Source organism: Gavia stellata, chromosome 12 (genome assembly GCF_030936135.1).
Source record: "Gavia stellata isolate bGavSte3 chromosome 12, bGavSte3.hap2, whole genome shotgun sequence".
NCBI lineage: Eukaryota > Metazoa > Chordata > Aves > Gaviiformes > Gaviidae > Gavia > Gavia stellata.
In genome coordinates this window covers 25,264,538-25,286,122 of record NC_082605.1, presented here as the reverse complement: position 1 = coordinate 25,286,122, position 21,585 = coordinate 25,264,538, and the positions used below count along the sequence as shown (strand labels likewise).

At 45.4% G+C, this 21,585-nt stretch overlaps 1 protein-coding gene across 1 annotated transcript; it reads right to left on the bottom strand.

The window, feature by feature from the left end:
• Positions 1-176: 176 nt before the first annotated feature.
• Positions 177-21,309, bottom strand: LOC104264114 (cullin-associated NEDD8-dissociated protein 1). Its single transcript, XM_059823071.1, has 15 exons — positions 21,242-21,309; positions 18,163-18,306; positions 14,135-14,289; positions 12,390-12,513; positions 11,481-11,737; positions 10,783-10,888; positions 9,945-10,093; positions 7,529-7,821; positions 7,028-7,169; positions 4,311-5,816; positions 3,867-3,962; positions 3,015-3,184; positions 2,729-2,893; positions 1,865-1,972; positions 177-1,644 (listed from the first exon to the last, which is right to left on the bottom strand). Exons 1-15 carry the CDS (start codon positions 21,307-21,309, stop codon positions 1,417-1,419), a joined length of 3,711 nt encoding a protein of 1,236 aa, XP_059679054.1. The 3' UTR covers positions 177-1,416.
• Positions 21,310-21,585: the final 276 nt, after the last annotated feature.

The window sequence follows — 21,585 nt, the reverse complement described above, 5'->3', positions numbered from 1 at the left end:
GGTGCCCATGTGCTGGTAGGGCAGCCACCTGCTGCTGGGGTTTGGCAGACAGTGGTCTGGCTCCAGTGCAACCACTGCCTGAGCCCAGCTGTGGGAGGCTGGCACACTTGTGCGTGGTAGTGACTTGCAGCATCACTGTGATGGCTAATGAATTCAGGCATGCACACCGCTTCACAAGTATGTTTTTATTTTTTACACCACTCAAACAGAATGGATGTTCTTTCACACAGCACTATAAATATTTTTCACATCAACCACTGTCAAAAAAGGAGAAATGAAAGCTTACTACAGCTCCGTGCCTACAAGAAGTGTGTCATGGTGGCCTTGTTCTCTAATTTGCTGTTAGATCCTCTCTGTCTCTTAAGGCTTTTTTTCCCCTCTGCAAAGCAGGATTTGAACACAACAGAGTAAGTTTTCAAATGAGAGAAGGGTTTGTGTGGGCTGCTTGTGTGCTTGCACCTCTGGCTGGTGCCTGTCATCCCTCACTTCTGTGACACCAACATACTGAATACCAGCTTTCCTGCAGTTGCCTGCTGCTGTTGCGTGACCAGAGTTCAGCGTAGACCAATGCCTTTGGGGCTGGTCGCTCGACACAAGCACCGAGCTGCTCGAAGTGGGAAAGATAAGCCCGTGTTAAATGCAAAGAAAAGCTTAGTGTAAGGTTTGTTGTGGTAATGCAAATCGAGTAATCACCTCTCTTAGAAGACAGCTGGTTGAGTATTTTGCAGTCAAAGCCATAAAAATGGAAGTCAAGCAGGATAGCTTCATATTGCAAAAACACCACAGAAACACTAAACTACTGGTGCCTGTTCTGTGAATTGAGCCGTGGGTGGAAAGCCTGGGGAGTCTGGGTAACAAACTACCCCCATGCAGCTCCTGCAGCTTGGCTAATGCAAGTCTCCTCTTTGAAACGGGGCCTAGAGTTACGCTCATCACTAATTAAAGATGTGACTTCAGTTTTTAGCCATGTTATTTAGTGAAACAATATAAATACATTCTTCAGGCAATTTGGGGTAGAAAGTGCATGTGCAGTGGCTAAAACATTTTAAACTATTTTTCTTTGTACTGCAGTAAGGAAGTATTTCAGGAAGTAGGCTCCATTTTTCATGGAACCACATTCAATTTCGATTGCTTTGTACGCCCCTTAAAACTTGCTGGAAAATTAGAATACTCATCTTCCAACCCCTCCCCTCCATAAGGAGGCATTTCCCTTATCTCGCATGTCTTGTTACAGTTCAGCGAGGTGTCAGATGGCAAGTCCAGCTGGAACCAGCCACTTTCTCCTGTTGGCACCCAGTGACTTGCACATGGCTGTTGCAGTAGAGCCCAGCTCTTCCTTGGCCTGTCTGTGGCGTCTCCATGCGGTGAATGCATTGCGAGGGCAGGAACGTGGTGGAGTAAACAAGCGGATCTTACTTAGCTCATGTCCATCGACTCCGAGGTGGGTAGGGAAGCAGAATCTTTCTGAATGCTCTCAAAAAGTGACGCCATTTCAGGATTGGACCTGATCTGAGATGAAAACTCAGCCATCGCTGGACTTTTCTCTACTTCAGGGATGGTCAGGAGAGCAGCTACTGCTCTCATGGCGGATCGCTTCAGTTCATCCTGCTTCTCAAACTCCTGTTTCACAGAACCAGCTTTTACCTACAAATGCAAAGCACCATTTTTAGTTGGCATTTAGAAAAGACAGTAGAGGCACAAAGAATTACACACGCCAGCAGAGGCAGAGACAAGCAGATTATTTTCTAACCAGAGGATTGTGGGGAGCAGGCTGTGCAGAAGCAGTGACAGAGAAGGCTAACAGCACAGGTGGCTTTGTGGCAGAACCCAGCCGCAGTGCGTCACACTCTCTGCCTAATCTCACCTTTGTGGAGCAAGTTGCTCGGAGTGGCTCAATCAGTCGCTCGAGCCGCTGCAGCACGGCGTTGGGACAGAGTGTGGACAGTCGAGCCAACATTATGAAAGTCAGCATCTAGACAAAAGCGGAAAGATAAAACAGGCATTGCTTCACTGCACCCTCCGATCCCCCAGGCTTAGAGCGTGGATTCTCTCTGCTGAAGCTCATGCTGTTGGTCTCCCTGTGGTGTTGCACTGTACCTGCACAGTGCCGAGTTTCTTTGTGCTTGTGCAAGGGGTTTTGGTAAGAGCCTTGGTCGTATTAGAAATGCACCTGCTGGCAGCCAAGGTACAAGAGCTGCCCAGCTGGGCTCTGGTCCCAGGTGCGTGTGGTGCCCTGCTCTGGGGCATCTGTAAAGCGCCGACAGCCTTTGAGAGAAATGGCAACGTTCAGCACAGGGACTGTGCCACTGCTGTACCCACGTCTAAGAGGAAGTAAATCAAATAATAGTACAAAAAGAATGTAGCGTTTCCTGTTAAGCTATGAGGCCATCAGCAATGACAATGCTGATTTTTTTTTTAATACAGTGTCACTGGCCACACTGAGCAAGTGACAATCACAAGTTTAAAGGCAGAAGAAACTTATTTTAGACTTTGGTAAATTTCCTGTAAAACCAGCTACACCAAGGTTGCGTTTTCAAGACCACCATGGTCAAACTGGAGCTAGACAATGTCAGATGAAGGGCTGCAGCAGTTGCAGAGAATAGGAAAAGGCATGGCAGGGGCACTCTGTGCTGTGGTGACACACACGCTCAGTTCAGGCCCAGGTCCCCAGAGAACAAATAACATCAGTGATGTCACCACCCTCCAGCAGTTAAGGCACAGCATCTACCCGAATGTCATAGTGATCCTTCAGTCCATCCTCCACATGGTTCAGGTACTCATAGATATCCAGTCGGTCAAGGCAGCTTTCCAGCAGTGTATACATGCATTCAAAAGCAGCTTTCCTCACATCAAGGCCATCATCCACTGTGTGCTTGAATGGCCCCATTTCTACCTTAAACAAAAAAAAAAAAAATACAGCTGTCACCTAACAGCAGACAGGGTGACAGCTTCAACTCAGCTTCACACGTACTGAGTCACTGCTGTATTGCACCCAAGCCAAACTCCTGACATACCTCCCGGATGAGTTCCCTTCTGACCTTCGTTTCGTTATACAGGCTGGGGAGAACTGCATTTAGTAAATCTCGGATTAAAGAAGGTTTGTTGTGAGCAGCAGAATTAAACATGGCTAAAGCCACACGTCGAACATTCAGGTCTGGATCCTGAAGAGTTTTTAAGAAGTCACCTTTGGGATAAGAACACATCAGTCAGTCCTCCTGCTGTGTTTTAAAAGTACTTTAAAAGTACATCAGAATGTATTTCAAGGAGTCTGGTTATGAAAGCACCTATAGTAAAACAGGGGCGCAGTCTAACAGAGACATTAGAGATGCTTTCCCTTCTTTCATTTGGGATACCGTAAATGGAAGAAACATGACTTTCCTGCATTTGGAAAACTGCACGATTCTAGCTACTTCATCCTAAAGTCAAATCAGAAGCGTTGGTATTCAAGGAAGTTGGTTTTGGGGTTTTTTCTTGCTCAGATCTCATCTGCTCAGACTCCTCTGAAACAGAAGGCCCAGTTTTATACAACAGATCTGGGATGTAGGCTCCCTAGACCCTTTTAATGTAGGTTATATTTTACAAGTTCCTTGTTGTGAGATGCTTGAATCGTAAATTCAAATGCAGAAGGACCTTATGCTCCCTAAAAAAACTCTGTCACCAATGGAACATGCCCAAGAGCAAAGTATCAGAGCATTTAACAAGGACTCACATGGCAGCGTTGCTCTTTAATCCCAAAAGCAGAGAACGACAGATAAAAACTAACCAGATTAGATGAGGTTCACATAGGTGTGAAAAATCCCCGAGCTGCTAATGATGCCTAACACATCGCATGTTCCCAGCTCACATTGCTATTTGTACTAGCCTACCTATGCAGCCCTTCAGGAGAGCATCAATAGGCTGAGGCTGGTCTGCAATTGTGAATTTGATTGCAGTTACCACCGTGCTCCGGGCATGTGGAGAGCCTGTGATGAAGATGGAAAGAAAAAACAGTGGAAGATTAAGAGACAAAATCATTGCTGTAATTTTGAAGTGCATATTTTTCTCTTGGTCATACTACACACGCATTCAAGAGATAAGAGAACAGAGGATTTGTCTTAACAAGCTCCTGGTTTAAATCCTGCCCCAGCACAACCTCCATGTGCAGTCCCTGTTCCTAATACTCTCCTGCACCCTGTACAACCCAGTGCTCCTCTGATCCCCCCTTGCAGAGATCCCTCGTTTCCTTCTCACCTCCGCAGACTGGCTTTGCTCCAGCAGTTCACAAGAGGACTTTCCAGCAAAACAAGGCATTTCCCTGCCCTTCCCATTACCTGATGACAGCTGTTTTTTCAAGCGGGGCAGCAGCTCAGAGGGATTCACCAAAGTCAGCTTCCCCAGGCATTCAGCCACCACATTGCGCGTCCCTTCCTCTGTGCACTCACAGTGCTTGAAAAGCAGAGCCCAAATATCCTCCACGTAAGGTTTGAGGCCATCGGCCGGGGAGGAGCTGATGACTTCTTTTAGAGAGTGCAGCAGGAGGTACTGTCTCTTGGGCTGGCTTCCAATCTCTTTCAGCATGAAGGGAAGATACTCCTTAAGATTCCCAACACTGATGTTCCCCAATGCATAGGAAGCAGCGGATTTCACCTCTTCGCTGGGCGAAGTGAATGCTTCCAGGATGACGGTTTTGAGCTCTCTCTGAGCACTGAGGTTCATGGTGCGTCCCATCTCTGCCAGTGAAAGGAAAGCTAGCACTTTAACAGCAGAGCTGGACTTGGGGTTTTTTACATCCTGGATAAACTGGTTCACTATCGCAGGGGCTTCCTTTGGGCAGGCTGAGGAAAGGGCTGCCACGCACTTTGCGACAGAGTAATATGCCTGTTTGTGTAACGTCACTGATGCCCCGGCTGATCCTGAGGAGTAAATAGGTGCAGTCAGCTGCTTCATCAGCTCTGAATAACCCATGGTGGCCGTCTTCGTCAGAACCAGAGCCTGGAAGAAGTCTATGATAGCGTTCAGGGCCCCTCCTTGGAGCAAAGGTGAGTGGACAAGCTGGAAGATTTCAGAAAGAACTGAACTGCTGATCTTAGAGATGCAGGATGGATAAACCTTAGCTAATGTAGTAAGGAACACGATAGCCACCTGGGAAACGTGCATGTCATTCTCAGTAATTAAAGCAGGGAGCTCTGTTAGGACAGACTCTATCATGGCAGGCTTGAGGCTGTCACTGTAGTTCTTCACCAGGATGTCCAGAGCAGTCAGAGTGCTCAGTTTCAAGGCACGTTGATTCTTTCTCAAGAAGGAAGCTAGAATGGGGAAACCTTCCCCTAGAATGGGTCTCAAATCTATTTTAAGTGGAGAACTAGCAATTAAGGTTAATGCTTTGACTGTTGTCAATCTGGTGATTTCATTTTTGAGCCTCTCTAGAAATATCTTCAAGGTTGGCTGGAGATCAGTGCTTAAATGGTCTCCCAGACTGTAAATTATTTGTCCCATGCAGGAGATAGCATGCTCTTTCACCTCCTGGTCAATGTCAGCTGCTTTCAGTCGCTTCAGAGTACCATGGAAAAGGTCCTTCACATAGGGCTTGGCATCAAAAGTGCAAGATTTGTCCAAAGGTCTGATAACTTTGACAAGTTGCTGAGTAACCAGCAGAGCTTCTGAAGTGATCTTATAAAAGGGGTCTCCGATACAGGTCACAACAGGAGGTAGCAGGCTTTTGATATGAGGATGAAATACCTCTGGCTGGTGGTTGCAAAGAAGAACATGAAGGAAAGACAGCGTATCTATCCTCATGTTGGAGGAGCTGGATTTATCAGCCAAGGAGAAAACAATACCTGTGCAGAAGAGACAAGAACAACTGCTGTCTTATTTTGTCAAGTGGTTTTTATCAAACCCACTCCCCCCTCAAAAAATGGATACAATCAGAATCTTTCTTTCTTCTCCCCACCCAAAAGATACATGCCATTAAAGAAAGCTACTCTCCTTGCTGTCTTTCTGCTTTCCAGGAAGTGGCAATTCAGACATAACTGTTCTTTGTAGCGGTCCTGGATGGCTGGCTATGAAAACTTTGTAAAAAGTTAATTTGAGAAGTCATCCTGGGCTGACACAAGAAGGGATGGTTAGTCAAGTGCAAACAAGCATGACAAAATGGCATGAAATTAAGACTGGGAAAGCCTCGTCTCAACAACAGGCACTCCAGGCAGCAGGAATGCCCCTTCATGACTTTTTCCTTCATACTTCTGTGGGAAGGCTTTTATGTTTATCTAGTTTTACAACTTCTGTTAGTATTGTTTGGAACATAACTGTGGACCATTAAAGATGGACTGCCTTTGTAGAAGGGAGGTACCTCCAAGTCCAATGCCTGTGGCACATATTTATGTTTCCCAGAAGACTTAATGAGAAACATTTACAACAATACTGCTTGCCACCCCCTGAAGTCATGCCTGACTCTTGGTTTGAATGGTTTTTTCCAATCTATTAATTCATGAGAGGGAGGTGCACGGATCAGGCCCAGAGACAATCACAGGAGACTTTTTTTTTATATTTACTACACAGTCACACCACAAGCAAAAGCAGGACCTTAGTATTATGAGCCTTTCAGCAGTGTGGGATGCTTCATGAACCTATGGGCAGGAAAGCTCAGAGAAAAATGTGGCGGTGCAAATTAAATAATCAGTCAATACAAATAGTTCTTAAAATGCCACTACGTTTTGTAAAAGAAAATGTCACTCGTGTCTCAGCAGGCTAACAGCATTAATTCCAGCTAGTTTCAAAGGAGGCTGGAACAGGCCCTCCTGAAAGCATCTTTTCAGGGGACTGCAGAAATGAACTTGATATTCTTATCCTGACTTTCAGTGGTAGACAGAAGCCAGGATTGATCTGGGAGCTGTTTAGCACGTCAACATGGAGCAGAACTTGATATGTCCTGATGCTCAGCAAAGATAATATACAGGAATAAAACTGGACATTCAGGCAAGGAGCATACATATTAGGAATGGATTGAGCCAACCCTGCTCCTTCACCCCCAGACCACTGACAAACTTACCAGGGACTAGTGCAGGGATGTGATCTGCCAGGCAACCGGGAAGAACATTGGCCAGTTCTGTCAGGAGGCTGAAACAACCCTGTCTTGATTTGATGCTCTTTTCTTTGAGCTGCTTGTGCAAGGCCCTGACGATGTTGGGCACCTGCAGTTTGGAGAAAACCAGAAAGAAACACATCAGTCATCCCAGCTTCCAGGGCACAGAGCTATGCTACCAAAGCAGCTTGCTCAGCTGAGCCAGAGGCACTAACAGTACAGCAAGAGAACTAACAGGGAGAGAGCAAGAAACAGTGCACAGCTGCAGTGCTCTCTCCCTGGGAATGGCAGGAGACAAACAGTAAACAGTCGGCCCTCAGCATTTGGTCCCCTCTGGTTGCATGCCCAAGGGCTCCTTCAGCTAGCTATGTTCTCAAGCTTAACTACTAGTCATATTCATTGGTGGCATGGTATGTACTTCTCTTCATTGCTTTCTGATCTAATCCAGCCCGCCATCTCCACACGCACCTGGTTCTGAAGCATTGTCAGGGGAATGTCATCTTTGCCAGAGGCATCTGAAGCATGCAGCCAGCTCTGGATGGGCAGTGTTTGCTTCAGCAAGGAGATATAAGTGCTGAAGATGTCAGCTTTGACATTCTCCTCCCTCTCTTTGAATCTGCTTATCAAGACTGGGGAAAGAGTTTTGTAGAAGTCCTGAAGGAGATCATGCCTACTGCTGACAATGGCCTCCAGGCACTTCGCTGCAGACCTGCGGACCTTCCAGCTGATGTCATCATCGTCGCTGTACTCATCATCGCTTTCTGGAAAGAAGACAAGGGAAAACAAGGCGCACCATTATGAGAAAACCAGAGCTAGAGGATCACTTGATCCTCAGAGCTTCCCTCTCCAGCTGATCAGACGAACAGATGCCAGTAACTCACACACATCTGGGAACATGAAATTGTCCAGAATAGCCTGTCCCTACAGATGTCATTACCAGCCAATATGACCCAGAGCTGCCCCTGTGTCAAATTGGTCTGTTCCCAGTAAAAGCTGATAGAGAATAAACCTTAATGTTACTATCCTTACTGGCTGCTTCAGCTCAGGCATCAAGGCTTTTGTTTTGAAGGGAGAATGAAGTTCCCAGATTTTAAAGCCAGAAATGTGTAAATATTTGTCTTAGCAATTCCTGAATGGCACAAAACAGCGTAACAATTTACTATGTTATTGGCAGAACATTTAACATATTCTCCAGGATGCCAGCCAGGATCTTACCCCAATTAGTATGAAAGTAAACAAAAAAATGCCTTTCTTCCAGGGAAGTTGTTCTAACTTTTGCTCTTAGCTGCCACGCTATATGCAACTATAAATACAGACATTATGAGATGTTGTCTATAGCTAACAGGCATCAAAGGTACTCCTCCTATCTGACCAAGGCTTGACATCCACCTCAAAGTAAACACGATTCAGAAAATAAGCGAAAGGTCTCTTTTGAAGACAGTATCAGATTGCTTTCACTGATGACTAAGACATTTTTAGCGGTGGACCAAAATGTTTTTATGGTGGCACTTTTAATTGTCCAGGATTGTAGCTTTGCTTTCTTTTGCTACAAAGTAGTAAAAAATAGCTACCTTATAGTAAAAACATAATAGTGTGGCTACTATGTTTGTAGGCTGAGTTATGTTGCCCTGGAACAGTTAAAACAAAATTGCAGGCTTTCATTTAAAATAGCAGTTTAGCATGTACTTCTTCCTGAAAAAAAAAAAAAAAAAACGCAACAAGCCTCACAAAGAGGGGCACAAGTGCCCAAGGACAGGCTCTGCAGCCTCTAGGTGACTGCAGAGACAAGCTTTGGCTGGCTCTTGTGCTCAGGAACAGTGTGTATGCGTGGAAAACACCCTAGTAGACGGAGAGATAAGAGGAAGCAACGCAGAAACCATGAAAAAGCTGCAGCCTGACAAAGCAGCGTGGTTCTGACACACCCTGGCAGGCATGCTGGCTGCGACAGCCCGGCAGTACTGCTGGCTTGCCTGACCTCCCCTGCAACCAGGGAAAAACAGTTTATTCAGTCTTGTAAATAAGTGAGACCAATCAAAGATTTCCAATTCCTTTACTAACCAGAGTAAGCTACAAATACTGGCTAGCCGCCTGGTTAAAAACAGTAACACTGCGTAACACCCCAGTAGATGCAGTAAGAGGGTAACTGTTTAACTACAATTCCTAGATCTGCCTGTAACATCTTTCTTTTCAATACCATTTTGTCAGGACCCCAGTAAGAAGCCATCTCTCTCACATAAGCCTAGAGCTAAACTATGAGGACAGACAGGAATTGGTGTTACAGCTGCATTCAAACGCTTGGTGTCACCACCTGAGGTTTGGACAAGCAAGGCAAGAGGACAGTGTTCACGCCTTCCCTTGAAGAACAACCCACGCATATCAAGTCAACTGCTTGGAGCAGGGGACTGAGGTCTGCCTGGCAGGCTGCAAGCAGCACTGGCACCTTGGGGAGCACAAGGGAGCATTTCCAACAATCAGGGTGGCAGAGCAGCTGCTCCTCAGGATTTCCAGGCGTTAAGCCTAGCTGCTTGCTGGATGTGCTCTAAGGAGCTCCTGCAGTCAGCAGGCACAGGAAAAACAGTGCTTCCTTGGTCTAGCTCTCCACTAAGCTAGTTCAGAGTTCAAGTTTCAGTGTTTTCACAGTCACCTAAGGCAGGCAGAGATCTAAGGACTTTGTCAGAAAAAAGTAAAACTAAACCTCAGAATTACTGCTGGAACTTGGCACATACAGCTATATTATTACCATTGAATTAAAATAACCCATGCAAAAGAAATGACTGTCTTGAAACAGATCTGAAAAGTAACATCACAGAGGGTGAGAAAGCAGGAAGGGGAGAAATGTTAACCCAGTGTTCTGCTGAGAACAGTCATCCTCACAAGCAGGCACCTTGCTCTTCATCCTCCCCATTTTCAGTTTCCATCATCTCTTCCTCTTCCTCCTCCTCATTATCATAGTTGTAGTTTGGGTCAAAGGTGATGTACCTCAAACATAACCCCATCACACTAGGGATGTGAGGGTCAATTTCCTTTGGGCACCTATCACGACAAATAAAAGTCCTGAGAGTTAATAAATCAAAGGCTAAGCAATTTTAAATATCCAAATAACATAATTCATCACAAAAAGAACCCAAAATGCTTCACAGACTATATGGACATTTTGTTAACATGATTTAAACCAGAGCCGCTCCTTCCTGCTGTGCACAAAGCAAGACCACATTCCCCTGGGGAGGATGCAATGATTTCTGTAAGGAAAAAAAAAAAAAAAAGAAATTGCCTTCACCACCTGGTTGAATCCTCCCTTTATGGGAGAAAACCTCAGCGGCTCTGCAGGACTCCTTTTCCAAGACAAGCAGTGAACGTTTGACCAAACAACAGGAGAGCTGCAGCTCAGCAGCTCTTCTGCCTGAGCCCCCTTCCTGCCTCCCACTCCCTCCACGCACCAGGAGTGAGGCAGTCCCCTCTTGCTGAGGAATCCTCCAAGGACAAGGAAAACTCCCACTCCTGCAAAACCAATACAGAAACACACTCTCACATGTTGAGGTAAAATAGGTCATAACTCAAGTCGAACTCTGCATGTAAAGGAGGGATTTAATTTGTGAACTGTCTTTCCCAAGATGAAAGCGTATAGCAAGGTACTCAACCCTGGATGCTGAATGTATAGATATTTACACCAGGAGGACACTGATGCACAGGATGGTGCACAGTTGTTCTTCAAGGGCACACACCTTCTCACAAAAGACTCAAAGGCCTGAAAGCAGTACTCTCTCAGCTCATCATCTTCCACGTTACAGTACTGAACAATCAGGGGAATTATCTTCTCCAGATGTTCTCCTGGGAAAGACAAAGTAAGCAGCAGTAAAAAATCATTCCAGCCTTTACTCATCAGAGCAGCTAACAGTTCAGCCATCTGCCACTGCCTTTGTGTGCCTGGCAGAGTATTCCTCCCCTGCACCTCATGGTCCAGCCTTGCAGGAATTTTAAACAGATGACCCTTGCTCCCTGTCTTCAGCCCCTTTCTGGCATTTCAGTACGGAAAGAGCTGTGACTAAAAATCTTCTAGGACCTAATCCCAGCTCTGGCATGCCTTTTAGACAAGTAATACAATATGCTGTCCTCCATTTCTCTTCTCATTCAAAATGGGGTGAATCCACTGACCTAATTCACAGAGGTGTTAATTCAGACCAGGGAAGTGTTGCAAGATCTTGAGATGAAATCACTACAGAAGGGCAGCCAGAGAGTTAATTTGGTATCTTCTCCTTTCCAAGTGGAGAACAGAAAGCCATGTCAGGACCACAGACAGAATCACAAAGCACAAGCCACTAATATGTTACTAACAGAGTGAGCACACTTCTTTTACCACTAAAAGGAGCTGCTCTAAAATGCGCGCACATTTCCCAGCATCATTTCAAGCTACTCGCCCTACCTATGCGGTGTCCAGCCTGCCTACTGATGCCAGCGACACACTGAATATACGTCCTGGTAGTAGAAGTAGACTCATTCCTCTTCAGCTCGGCAAGCAGATGTTCTGTGAGCTCTGAGAAGATGTTTCCGCTGCAGGTCAAGACAAGATGACCCAAGGCAATGATGGCCCTTTTACGTACTGCCAGCCTGGGGCTTGTCAGCTGGGGAAGGAGGCAGTTCAGAATGGAGGAATGGAAAGAGTAGAGTGTTCCCCCTAGTCTGCAATCAACAGCACAAGACAGAAGTTGAGAGTCAAAGCCTCAGAGAAAAAGCTCTCTTGTCAGCAAAAAATGTAAAAATCCATTAGCTATGAAGACTTCATGCATGTTGTGGGGAGAGAGAGGAAAAGGGTGGGTTTGGCATTTTGGTCTAAACACTGACATGTTCTGTATAACACGGGGAGAGGTTATTTGTTTCCATCATGGAGGATTTTGATTTTGACAGTGTCCTTCTGGATGACCTGGGGGTTTGTCAATAATTTCCTGCATGCAGTTGACATATGACACTGTCACTCTGACTTATGTAACAAGAGAAAGAGGCAGCCAGGAAAAAAAATTCATGCATGATCATATCACAGGGCTAAAATAAACTTCCCTGCTTTGCCCTCTCCCTCCCTACATTTGTTTAAACTGAACTTCTGCGGGATCCATCACCAATGTTACTGCTATTCCCAAGCACAGAAGGGCTCAGCATGCTGTCTCTCATCTCTGTAGGGGAATCTGCTCTGCTGAGATACTCCCCAGTGGCAGACAACCCAAATTCTTTATTTTTAAGTCTTCATACCAGGATTAGGGAAATACAGAAATCAAAAGCTAACACATACATGCAGCCCCCTGCCGTACACAGCTGACAGAAGAAAATCCTTTGGTACCTGCTCAGCATATCTGACAGGATATCAAGGGCCTCCAGCTGCACAGATACATCCTCCTGCTTGCCAATGGCTCCTGTCAGCTGGGCTGTGATCTTTTTGCACACATTTGCTGTCATAGTGGAGCCTGCAAGAGAGATATTTTTCCCCACTGTCAGTTAAAAATGTCTTTTTACTGCTAAGAACCATTTAATCCCTGCTACATTAAAAAAAAATGAAATAAATCACCACTGGGACAGAATAGCAGTCAACTAGCTTTTGTTTAAGATGGTAGATACACACTGCAAACAGCGGGGTATCTCCCTCTGCGGTATGATGCATTAACTATTTGGAAGAAGCTTCTCTTCTTGGAGAGTGTCTTTTACCCCAAAACAGCCTGGCTGTCTCACAGGCAGCTCCCAGACCCATGCAATGCATGGAGCAGAGATAGGCGGGAAGATTCTGGCATGTTTTTTGCCCTGTTTTTAACTTGAAAATGTTCACTTTCAACACATCGAGGTTTTCTCCATAGGAAGAGCAGTCTTGACAGAAACTGCTTGTCAGCTGCATGATGCAATTTAAGGGTAGAACTACATAAATCTGTTGCAAAAGAACGTATAACCCAGGTTCAAGAATGTGTTGAGATTACAACCACAGTCTAGAATCTCAATCTCCTACAGTTCAGATCAATGTCTAGATACAAGTTTAGTCTTCATGCTGGGGTGTGCCTGTCCCAACACCGATTTTTGTTGTGGTTTTTTTCCCAGTTGGTTCAGTGCAAATCATAAGCCGCTTTAAATTCCACGAAACTTTCAAAGGAAGGGACAACTGCTTCCCATGCCGTTCTGAACAGCCTCTGTGATGCAACAAAGAGAAGTGGAACATCCTTGGAGCATCATTAACTGCTGTACCACACTGAGAAAGGAGCCTGCCTCAGGCACACGCTGCTTCTTGGACTATTATTTCAAACCTTCCCTTTGCTCCAGACAACACCACAGCAACAGCAACCACATGGAGTGGGGCTTAGGGTGAAGAAAGCACAGGGGAAGATGTCCAGTCTCCGTTTTGCAGCAAACCCACACTGCTTTTGCTGCCTTCTACCCACACAGAGTCAATCCCAAGTATTTACATACTAATTGCAGTTCTCCTCCCAACCTAAAATCCAGCAGCCTGGCAGCACTGCCACAGCCACCTGCCATGAAGGAACAACAGATACATGAGATGGCTGCAGAGGAAACTTAAATCTCTGGCAGCCTCAGGTATCTTCTGAATAGCTGCTGCATTTTTGGGATACGTAGTTCCAAATGCAGGAGAAGCAGCCAGGGTAGCTGTGGCAGTCAGAAGACTCAGTCCAGCCAGGCTGCAGACAGGAGGTGGTGCAGTGCTGGCACTGCCGAGATTGCAGAGGGTGGTGGTGTTGCTGATGTGGAGACCAATGGCCCTGCAAGACTGCCCAAAGAGCAATATCTTGACGCATACCGAATGCTTTAGGATTGCTGTAAACAAAAATGGATTTCTCCAAGAACTCAGATGCAGTTTCAGACTTAAGTATCCTTGGGGTGACCAGCTCAAGTTTTCATTTCATCCCATCTTTAACAACATCTGTGTCTCAACTTCTACTATCCCTCCTCCTTATTTCATTACTTGTGCTTTAGCAGGTGAATAAGGGATCTGTAACTTTTAGGCCCTGAACTGAACACTTTTCCCTGTTTCCTAAAGGCTGTGACTCCCTATTGCCACAGTCTGACAAACAGGGACAGACATTTTACCTGTAGAAGCTGGTGGCAGCTCCGAGATGACTGTTTTCAGTCCAATGCTAGAGATGTCCCGCAGCTGTTCCTTGTCAGATAACATGTTTGTACACAGCGTATCCACAATGGTTTCCACCTGGTACTCCTTCACTTTGCCAACCAGTGGGCCCAGACTGCAGGAGGAGAAGCCAGTCAGAATGAAGAGGAAGATGGATGCTTTCCACCATCAAAAGGGATGCTCAGGCTCACTCCTCCTTAAAGGCAGCTCAGCCCCAAGTGCAAATACCACCAAAACATCAGTATTGAGTACCTATACCCTGCAACACATTGTGTCCCTAGATTTACATACCCTGCACTGTTGCCTCACTTAACTCTATATCAGACTTCAGTGAATTTTAGATCGGATTTGTAGGAGGAGATTTCACATCAACTACTGCAAACATGAGGCCAGTTAATACCTTACTGGAAGGAGCAGCTCAGAAACTATGACACAATGAATTCGAACCAAAGCAACCATTTTACACAGAGTAATGGGAAAATCTACAGTCAGGTTTTGGAAATAAACAAAAACAAACCAACCATCAAAAACTGACTTTCATGAAGAAATGCCAAATGGATTTTCATAAACAATTAGCTTCCTACTGCCCTCTGCCGTGTGTGTGAAAACCTCTACCTGAGCCAAGGCTCAGAATTACAACAGGGGGAAGACCACTCCCTTTCCCCTGCACTTTTTAAAAATTATTGTTATTAGAAAAACTTTCGTTTAATAACCTATGTTGCCTGCTGGTAAGTTTGTATTCAAAATTGTGCATAGAGTGTTTGTCAGCATTTGTTTGCAACTATTTATTTTTGCATCTTTACAAGGTAACTAGCTAAAATGTAAAGCATTAACTGTGTTTCAGCAAGTCATGTTATGGCCTTCCTTCCCTAACCGGCTGCACTTAACTCTTTGAATTAAGCTAATGAATTCAAAATGCATTTGTTTCCCATGAATATTCTGTATCCCTTACTAAGAAATTGCTGTTTCACAGACAGCAAATCTGGTTGCTAGAATTTTCGTGAGAAGCAAACACAGATGAGTGCCAACATCATACTGCATAGAAAATTCCATCTTCTTGTTTTAGTGAACATCCACAGAAAACACTTTGAGCCCAAGTTCAATCCTAACAACACATCAGTCTTCTACATATTGAGTGAGCTTGCCCATGGCCCCATGACACACCAGTGGCAGAGATCCATGCCCAAGCCCCTGTGGTTATACCACCCCTCCTCTCCCACTGAATGGTCTGCCCAGATGAAGAACTGGGGCCCTAGCTTGCAGAATAACACCACTAGGCAATTCCTCATGCCCAAATCTAGAAATTACGGTATTTTTCTATTTCCCATGAGTCGACACTACCTTGCAGAGAAGAAGCTACTTGCTGTAGCAGTGATGTGGCTGCGCTCCAATTTCTGTGCCAGGTACAAAATGTTAGTCACTGCTTCCTTGTTCCCTTTCTTGTGGGGACTAGTCAAAACTGAATGATTTGAACTGAATAATATAGACCTTTTCCTCTGGGTTCAAAAAGCATTTGAGAATTGAACAGCTCCCTATGATTCATGTGCAGCACAACCATTTTACTAAAGAGGGTTCTAGAGTTTTAAAAGTACCATCATGTTGCTATTCCCGAGCAAAAAAATACGTTTAAATAACCAGTTCCTGAAGGTTTCACAGTTCTTTTTTCCCCTCTCTTCCCCTTCACATAGCCAAGTGAAAACAGAGAAAAGGAAAGGACTAATCTGCCTCTCTGGAGTTTGGTTTTTTTTTTTTTTTTTACGTATTACACAGAAAAGAGGGACTAGGGGTTTTGGCTCTGTGTGCTCCGTAATACTAGGGCATAGCCCCTGATCCCTGGGGACTATCATCAATGCTACATGTCCATAGGGCTCAAAAGGAAAGGCTACCAGTTGCCTATAGAGTACAAAAAGCGACAGAGAGACACGTAGGGCTCTCAATATACCCTTCTTTCACTGAAGTTTACACACAGGAGAGGTTCTGCTCCCGACAGTCCGTGGTAAAAGTCCCTGCCTTCAGTGGGAGCTGAACAGGACTGTCAAAACATTGGCCTTGATGAGTTTCATTTTCTTAAGAGCTTGTATGAGAAGCCATGATGCTAGCACTCTACAATGTTTATTGCTGGACACAGTTTATAAAATCCTTGTACAAAAATGCATTTTCTGTCTTCTTTTTCTCTCTTCTTTTTGGCATAGCTCCATTAATGCAAACTGTATGGAACGCCTATGCATGGCTAGTTGGGTCCCTGCCGGCACACCACAATTACCTGACAGCATGCTTAACAAACACTATATGCACAGTGTTTCCCGGAGTACACAAATCAAACTCACATGCAGCCTGTTCTGTGTAAGACTATTCCTAAATTCAACAATCGGGACAATAATAGCTGTTTAGAGTCTGAGCAGCTACTCTGAAATACAAGAATTAGAAAAGAAATACTAAATAATAAGACTTCATGCAAGTCTAAGTAGTGTTCAATCTTACACCTCAACATGCAGAAAAGAACCGATGGTTATCCCTATTTTACAGACAGGGACACTGAGGCACAGAGAAGCTAATGAACTCATCTAAATTGAAAAAAAAGTTAAAAAAATCACAGAAACAGGGCAAGTTCTTATATGGATTTCAAATTTGTGAGGTTTTTTGGGTGTGAAGTGTGATTTCAGCGTTCCTCTGAAGAAATATGACCACAGTTTTAGGTGATAAAATCAACTGCAAGACCTCTCAGTAGTTTCCTAACTTACTCCTGAATCCTGCTGTGGACTGCACAGACCCACACTTGGGCCTAATTCAACTGCCAGTGTCCTTCAAAATGTCACATTTGTCCTTCTTAGAGATCCTTGCCACCTGGGTGGGAATAACTGACTGGATATTAACTGTTATAAGTACCTCCTTAAGTATAAAAAAGAAGTATTCTCCTTCTCATTATCTCATTCTGGATGAATTAGAGATTGTAACGGGTATGGACTTATTGCTAATGCAACCATAGATCAATAGGCAAAGAAATTTGTATTCTGTTCAGGGCCCAACCATTTTGCTTTAAAAAACAGAACAAACAAACCCAAAGCAGGCAGAGACAGGAACAGGGCCAGAAAAAATCAGGACAGTGGGAATCAAAAAGAAAGGGACAAAGGTCACAGGGAAAGTATAGGAATAGAAGCAATATACGGTTAAAAAGAAGGGAATACAAATAAGATCCACAGTAGGAAAAAAAGATCCAGGAACCCAAAGTTGTCTTTAAATAGCCCACCTTTCTGGAGCCCTGTGCATGAACTGACCCATTCAATTTCATTTCTAGAATGAACACTCCCATTCAGACATGCTGGGGGAAAGAGACAGGAAAGAACATGTCAGCAGTAGGATCACTTCATCAGATGATTCAGTAATAAAGGAACCTTCTGCCTTTTTCATTTGGATTAAACAAAATATTGAAATGAATGGTCAAAGGCAAAGCAACAGCACAGGCTACACTTGGAGTCGAAGCAGGGGAAAAAAACAAGTGCATTATAGACTCTAATGAAAATGCCCTCGAAGAGTAGGACTCGGACCTGAAACTCAAATGCCATTTTTGAAGGGCCACACATGTTCAGTACCATCTCTATCAAAGACAGGACCACTGAAATTCAGCACTGGATTTCAAAGCCCAAGAAAGGAGAGGAACTTGATGACCAAAGTTTTAAACTGGGCTTCTCTCTGAAGAAATAAAATCTTAGGCATGCTGCTTTTAACATGGTAAGATTCATAATCTAAACACTGAACTACTTCCAAAATCACCTACTGGTTCTATAAAGATATCTGTATGCTCACGCCTTCTGAATATCAACAGAGAAAAAAACTGCTGCCCCCGGCATGAGAGGGAAAGCCCCTACAAAGGGAGGTTTGAGTAAGGTACCAACATTGCAGGGCCGGGCTCCACTCTAACACACTCTCTGCAGTCTGTGACAGCTTTATTATTGCCAAGGAATATGGTCATTACTGCCCAGGCTCTTACCACTTGACAGCGAGGTTCTGTACTTCCCCATTTTTGTCCTCCAGCAGTTTCAAAAGCATTTTCACAACTTTTTTCTCGCTGTCTTCATCTAGTTTTATCGAATCTTTCTGCAGTTCCATCATCAGGTCGTTGGTGGCCATAAACCTGAAAGAACATATAGCAAAAGTGGATTGGCTGATATACAGACACATATGCATCTCCTCTGCATCACTTTGGACACCAAAACTTGACAATTCATGCTCATATGAAAACGCACTCTCAAAGAGTAACTTACAACCCTTTACACTGTCCTGAAAAATAAAGTACAAATAATTATCACTGTCTTACAAGTGGAAAACTCAGGTAGAGGTAGCTGGTGAAAAGCTTCCTTAGCTAAGGAATCTGTGAAAATGAGAAATATATGTTCTCTCCTCTCCTTAAAATACGTAACAGGGATGGGGTAAACTAAAACTCTAAAATTTTTTTCTCAGTGACTAAATCAAGATGGTTAACTATGCTAGAAAAAATCATGGTGGTTTTTTTCACCAATTGCCAGGCCTAGGAAAATCAGTCTAGGGTCTAAGAATGCACCTGGCTGTGTTCCTTTTGGCTTATTTAGCACTGGTAGTATGATCGTATGATCGCACACAGGGAGAAGGGGATCAAGCTATCAAGCTCAAAAATGAAAAATAAAAGTCATGACTCCATGCAAACTATGCCTTAGAAGTTCCCTAAGCTATATTTAGATTGCTATTGTTCAGCACAGCCAGAGTTTGTTTATATCCTTCTGCTCTTGGGAGCCTTTACTAATCCAAATAGTTGTGTCATCCACACAATCAACCTCTTTCCTTGCTTAACTTCCGCTCAAAGTTTTGTTTGTTTTTTTTTTTCCCCTGTTCTAGAGAAAAGATACTACACCGAGGCATTGCTGGTGATGGATGCAATGCTGTCAATGGCGTGCAAGGACAAAACAGATCACAGATGCTGCACCTGTGCCACAGCTTCTATTGCCGAAAAGACCTCTACAAACGCTACTTTTTCCCAGGATATGTGCAACCTTGATCACCCCAGTTCCTACTTCTGATTCTCTGGTGTCCCTTTATTAAGAAGGACTTGTCTGCTCTTCAATCCTTATCCACTGTCCAATTAATTACACTCACATTTGATTAACAATGTAAGATAATATTTGGCATGAAGGAACATTTCCGATTGTACTTCTTTTCTCCCATGAGCAAAACCCAGCAAGTATTTATCATTCCAGCTTAGATGGAAAAACAAACTCTGCGCTGACTGTTAGTCAATATAATTTTTCTAACAGGGACAATGTCAAAATGGATATTGAGAAGTTCTGGAAGGTATCCATTTTCCTGGGAGCAGGAAATGTAAAAGGTGCTAGTGTAGAAGTCTGAGGTTCTGTGAAATTTAAGTGTGGTTATCGTATATTAGCTCCTTTCTAATGTTAGCCCCAGCACAGGGATGGATGTCTAAAAGAAACCACAGAGAAGCTCTTCCCTCTCATTTACCAAACGACACCTCCGTTTTAAATTAGGCTCTGATGTAATTCATTCAGCATGTAAAAGCCCTCATGTACCAGGGCAACATTTGTGTCTTCAATCTGCAAGCCTGCTCTTGAGTAGCAACTAGGTACATCTGGAACGAGGAACTGCTGTGGCCTTAGACAGCCAGCCTGAAATCCAAAATGAGAAAAGTAGAGGGACTCTGATCTATAATGTTAACCATACGCAATCTATTTTTGATTCTGCAAGACCTATTAAGCTGCACTTCCAGTTCAACGTCTGCGTAGAACAAACATGACCAATTATGGCCACAGGCTGAGTAGAGTCTTCCACGGCAACATATCCAGCTTTCGACTCGCTACTTGCTGCCATCCTGCCCACAGGACCTCGGAAACTGGCACACGGATCCATTTATGAGAGGGAAGCACGTGAACCCTGGTCCTATAACTGGTCGTGCAACTGAAGACAGACAACGGGCTCACGTTTGACCATGTGCTCGGAGGAAATGGCCCTGGAATATCTCTATAACATGACACATGTCTTGTGTTGGGCACACCTCGTTTGGAGTATTAACCGCAAATTCTTTGAACAAGCTGTTTGTGCAACTACTCCATCACCGACTTCTTTAGAAAGTACCTACTTTAACATCAGAAAAACACGAGCAGCCTCTGCAAAAATCAACCTACTTTTAGGACATTACTAGCCCCTCTCTTCCAGAAGACCTCAAAATACCAAGTCTGGCACAAACATTACCTTCCAGGTTGATACTGAGAGAATCACGTGCTCATGGGTGAAACCTTTCATACTTGTTAGTTTTAACGATTTTTTATAGAGCACCTTAAACATCAAGCCACCAGCCCCAACCCTAAAAAGATGCCGTTTTTTTTCTGCTGACATAAACAAAGAGAATGAAAGAGTCTTAGTCCTGTTGGGGAGGCATGTTTTCCCATTGCACAGAAATAGTTCCTAGAGCAACCCGAGCACAGCCAGTATCTGCAGCATCCGCCACCCGGCTGAGACGGCTGCTCAGACTGGTGTCTCTCAGCCTTTCTAATGCACCGACGATCTAACCTTCTAGCGAAAAACAAACTAAGAAGTATTTCAGCATTTTTGCGACGATGTTCTTCATCGGCAAAACAAATAAGAACTTAAAGACCAGCCGTTAGGACTTTTATTCCCCCTTCCACTTTTCTTGCTCGTTCACTTCCAGTACGCAGCGATCTAGGCAAGGGAGGGAGCGTTGCTGGTTCCTCTGCGTTCCCCCCTCAGCCAGAAGAGCAGGGTTGGCTTGAAATACTGTAAATAAAACTGATTAACTCCCCCGAGACAGAACCACCCTGCGCACCTGCGGCTGGACTCTGCCCGCCAGCACCGTGCCTGCTCCTGACCCAGCGGGTCCCCCCAGCGCAAGGGGGATCCCGTGGGAAGAGACCCGCCCCGGGCGAAGGGACCCCCCGGGCGAAGGGACCTCCCCCCCCCAGTGGGAACCCCCCCGCCCGTGCAGCCCCCCCAGGGCCCCCAGGCGCCGTCCGCGGGCGGCTGCCGCCCGCATGGCCCGTCCTGTCCCGTGCCGTGCCCCGCACCTGAAGTCCTTGTCCGTGGAGGTCATCTTCTCCAGCAGGCTGGAGATGTGGTAGGAGACGCTGGCCATCGCGGCGGCGCCGGGGCTGCGCGGGAAGATGGCGGCGGGCGCAGGGGCCGGGGTCGCGCCGCCGCCGCCCGCCCGCTCCCCTCAGGGCTGCCGCTGGCCGGGCGCCCCCCCGAGGCGGCGGGCCGGGACCGAGGGCGGCGGCCTGGGGGGGCCCCGCCGGCCGGGAGCGGCGCGGGGCGGCCCCTGCCGGCGGGGCCCGCGGCAGCGCGGAGCCCTACGGGCGGCGGCGGCGCCAGGTTGTTTCTCCGTGCTCGGCCGGTGCCTCTCCCCGCGGAG

What these genes read in the sequence shown, in the direction of transcription:
- LOC104264114 (XM_059823071.1), bottom strand. Translation starts at nt 21,309, where the DNA reads ATGGCCAGCGTCTCCTACCACATCTCCAGCCTGCTGGAGAAGATGACC. An exon ending in CTGTCAGATATGCTGAGCAG is followed by an intron (nt 11,738 to 12,389) that starts GTACCAAAGGAT and finishes TGTTGATTGCAG; the next exon opens with ACTAGGGGGAACACTCTACT. An exon ending in TCTCCTGAAGGGCTGCATAG is followed by an intron (nt 3,185 to 3,866) that starts GTAGGCTAGTAC and finishes CTTATCCCAAAG; the next exon opens with GTGACTTCTTAAAAACTCTT.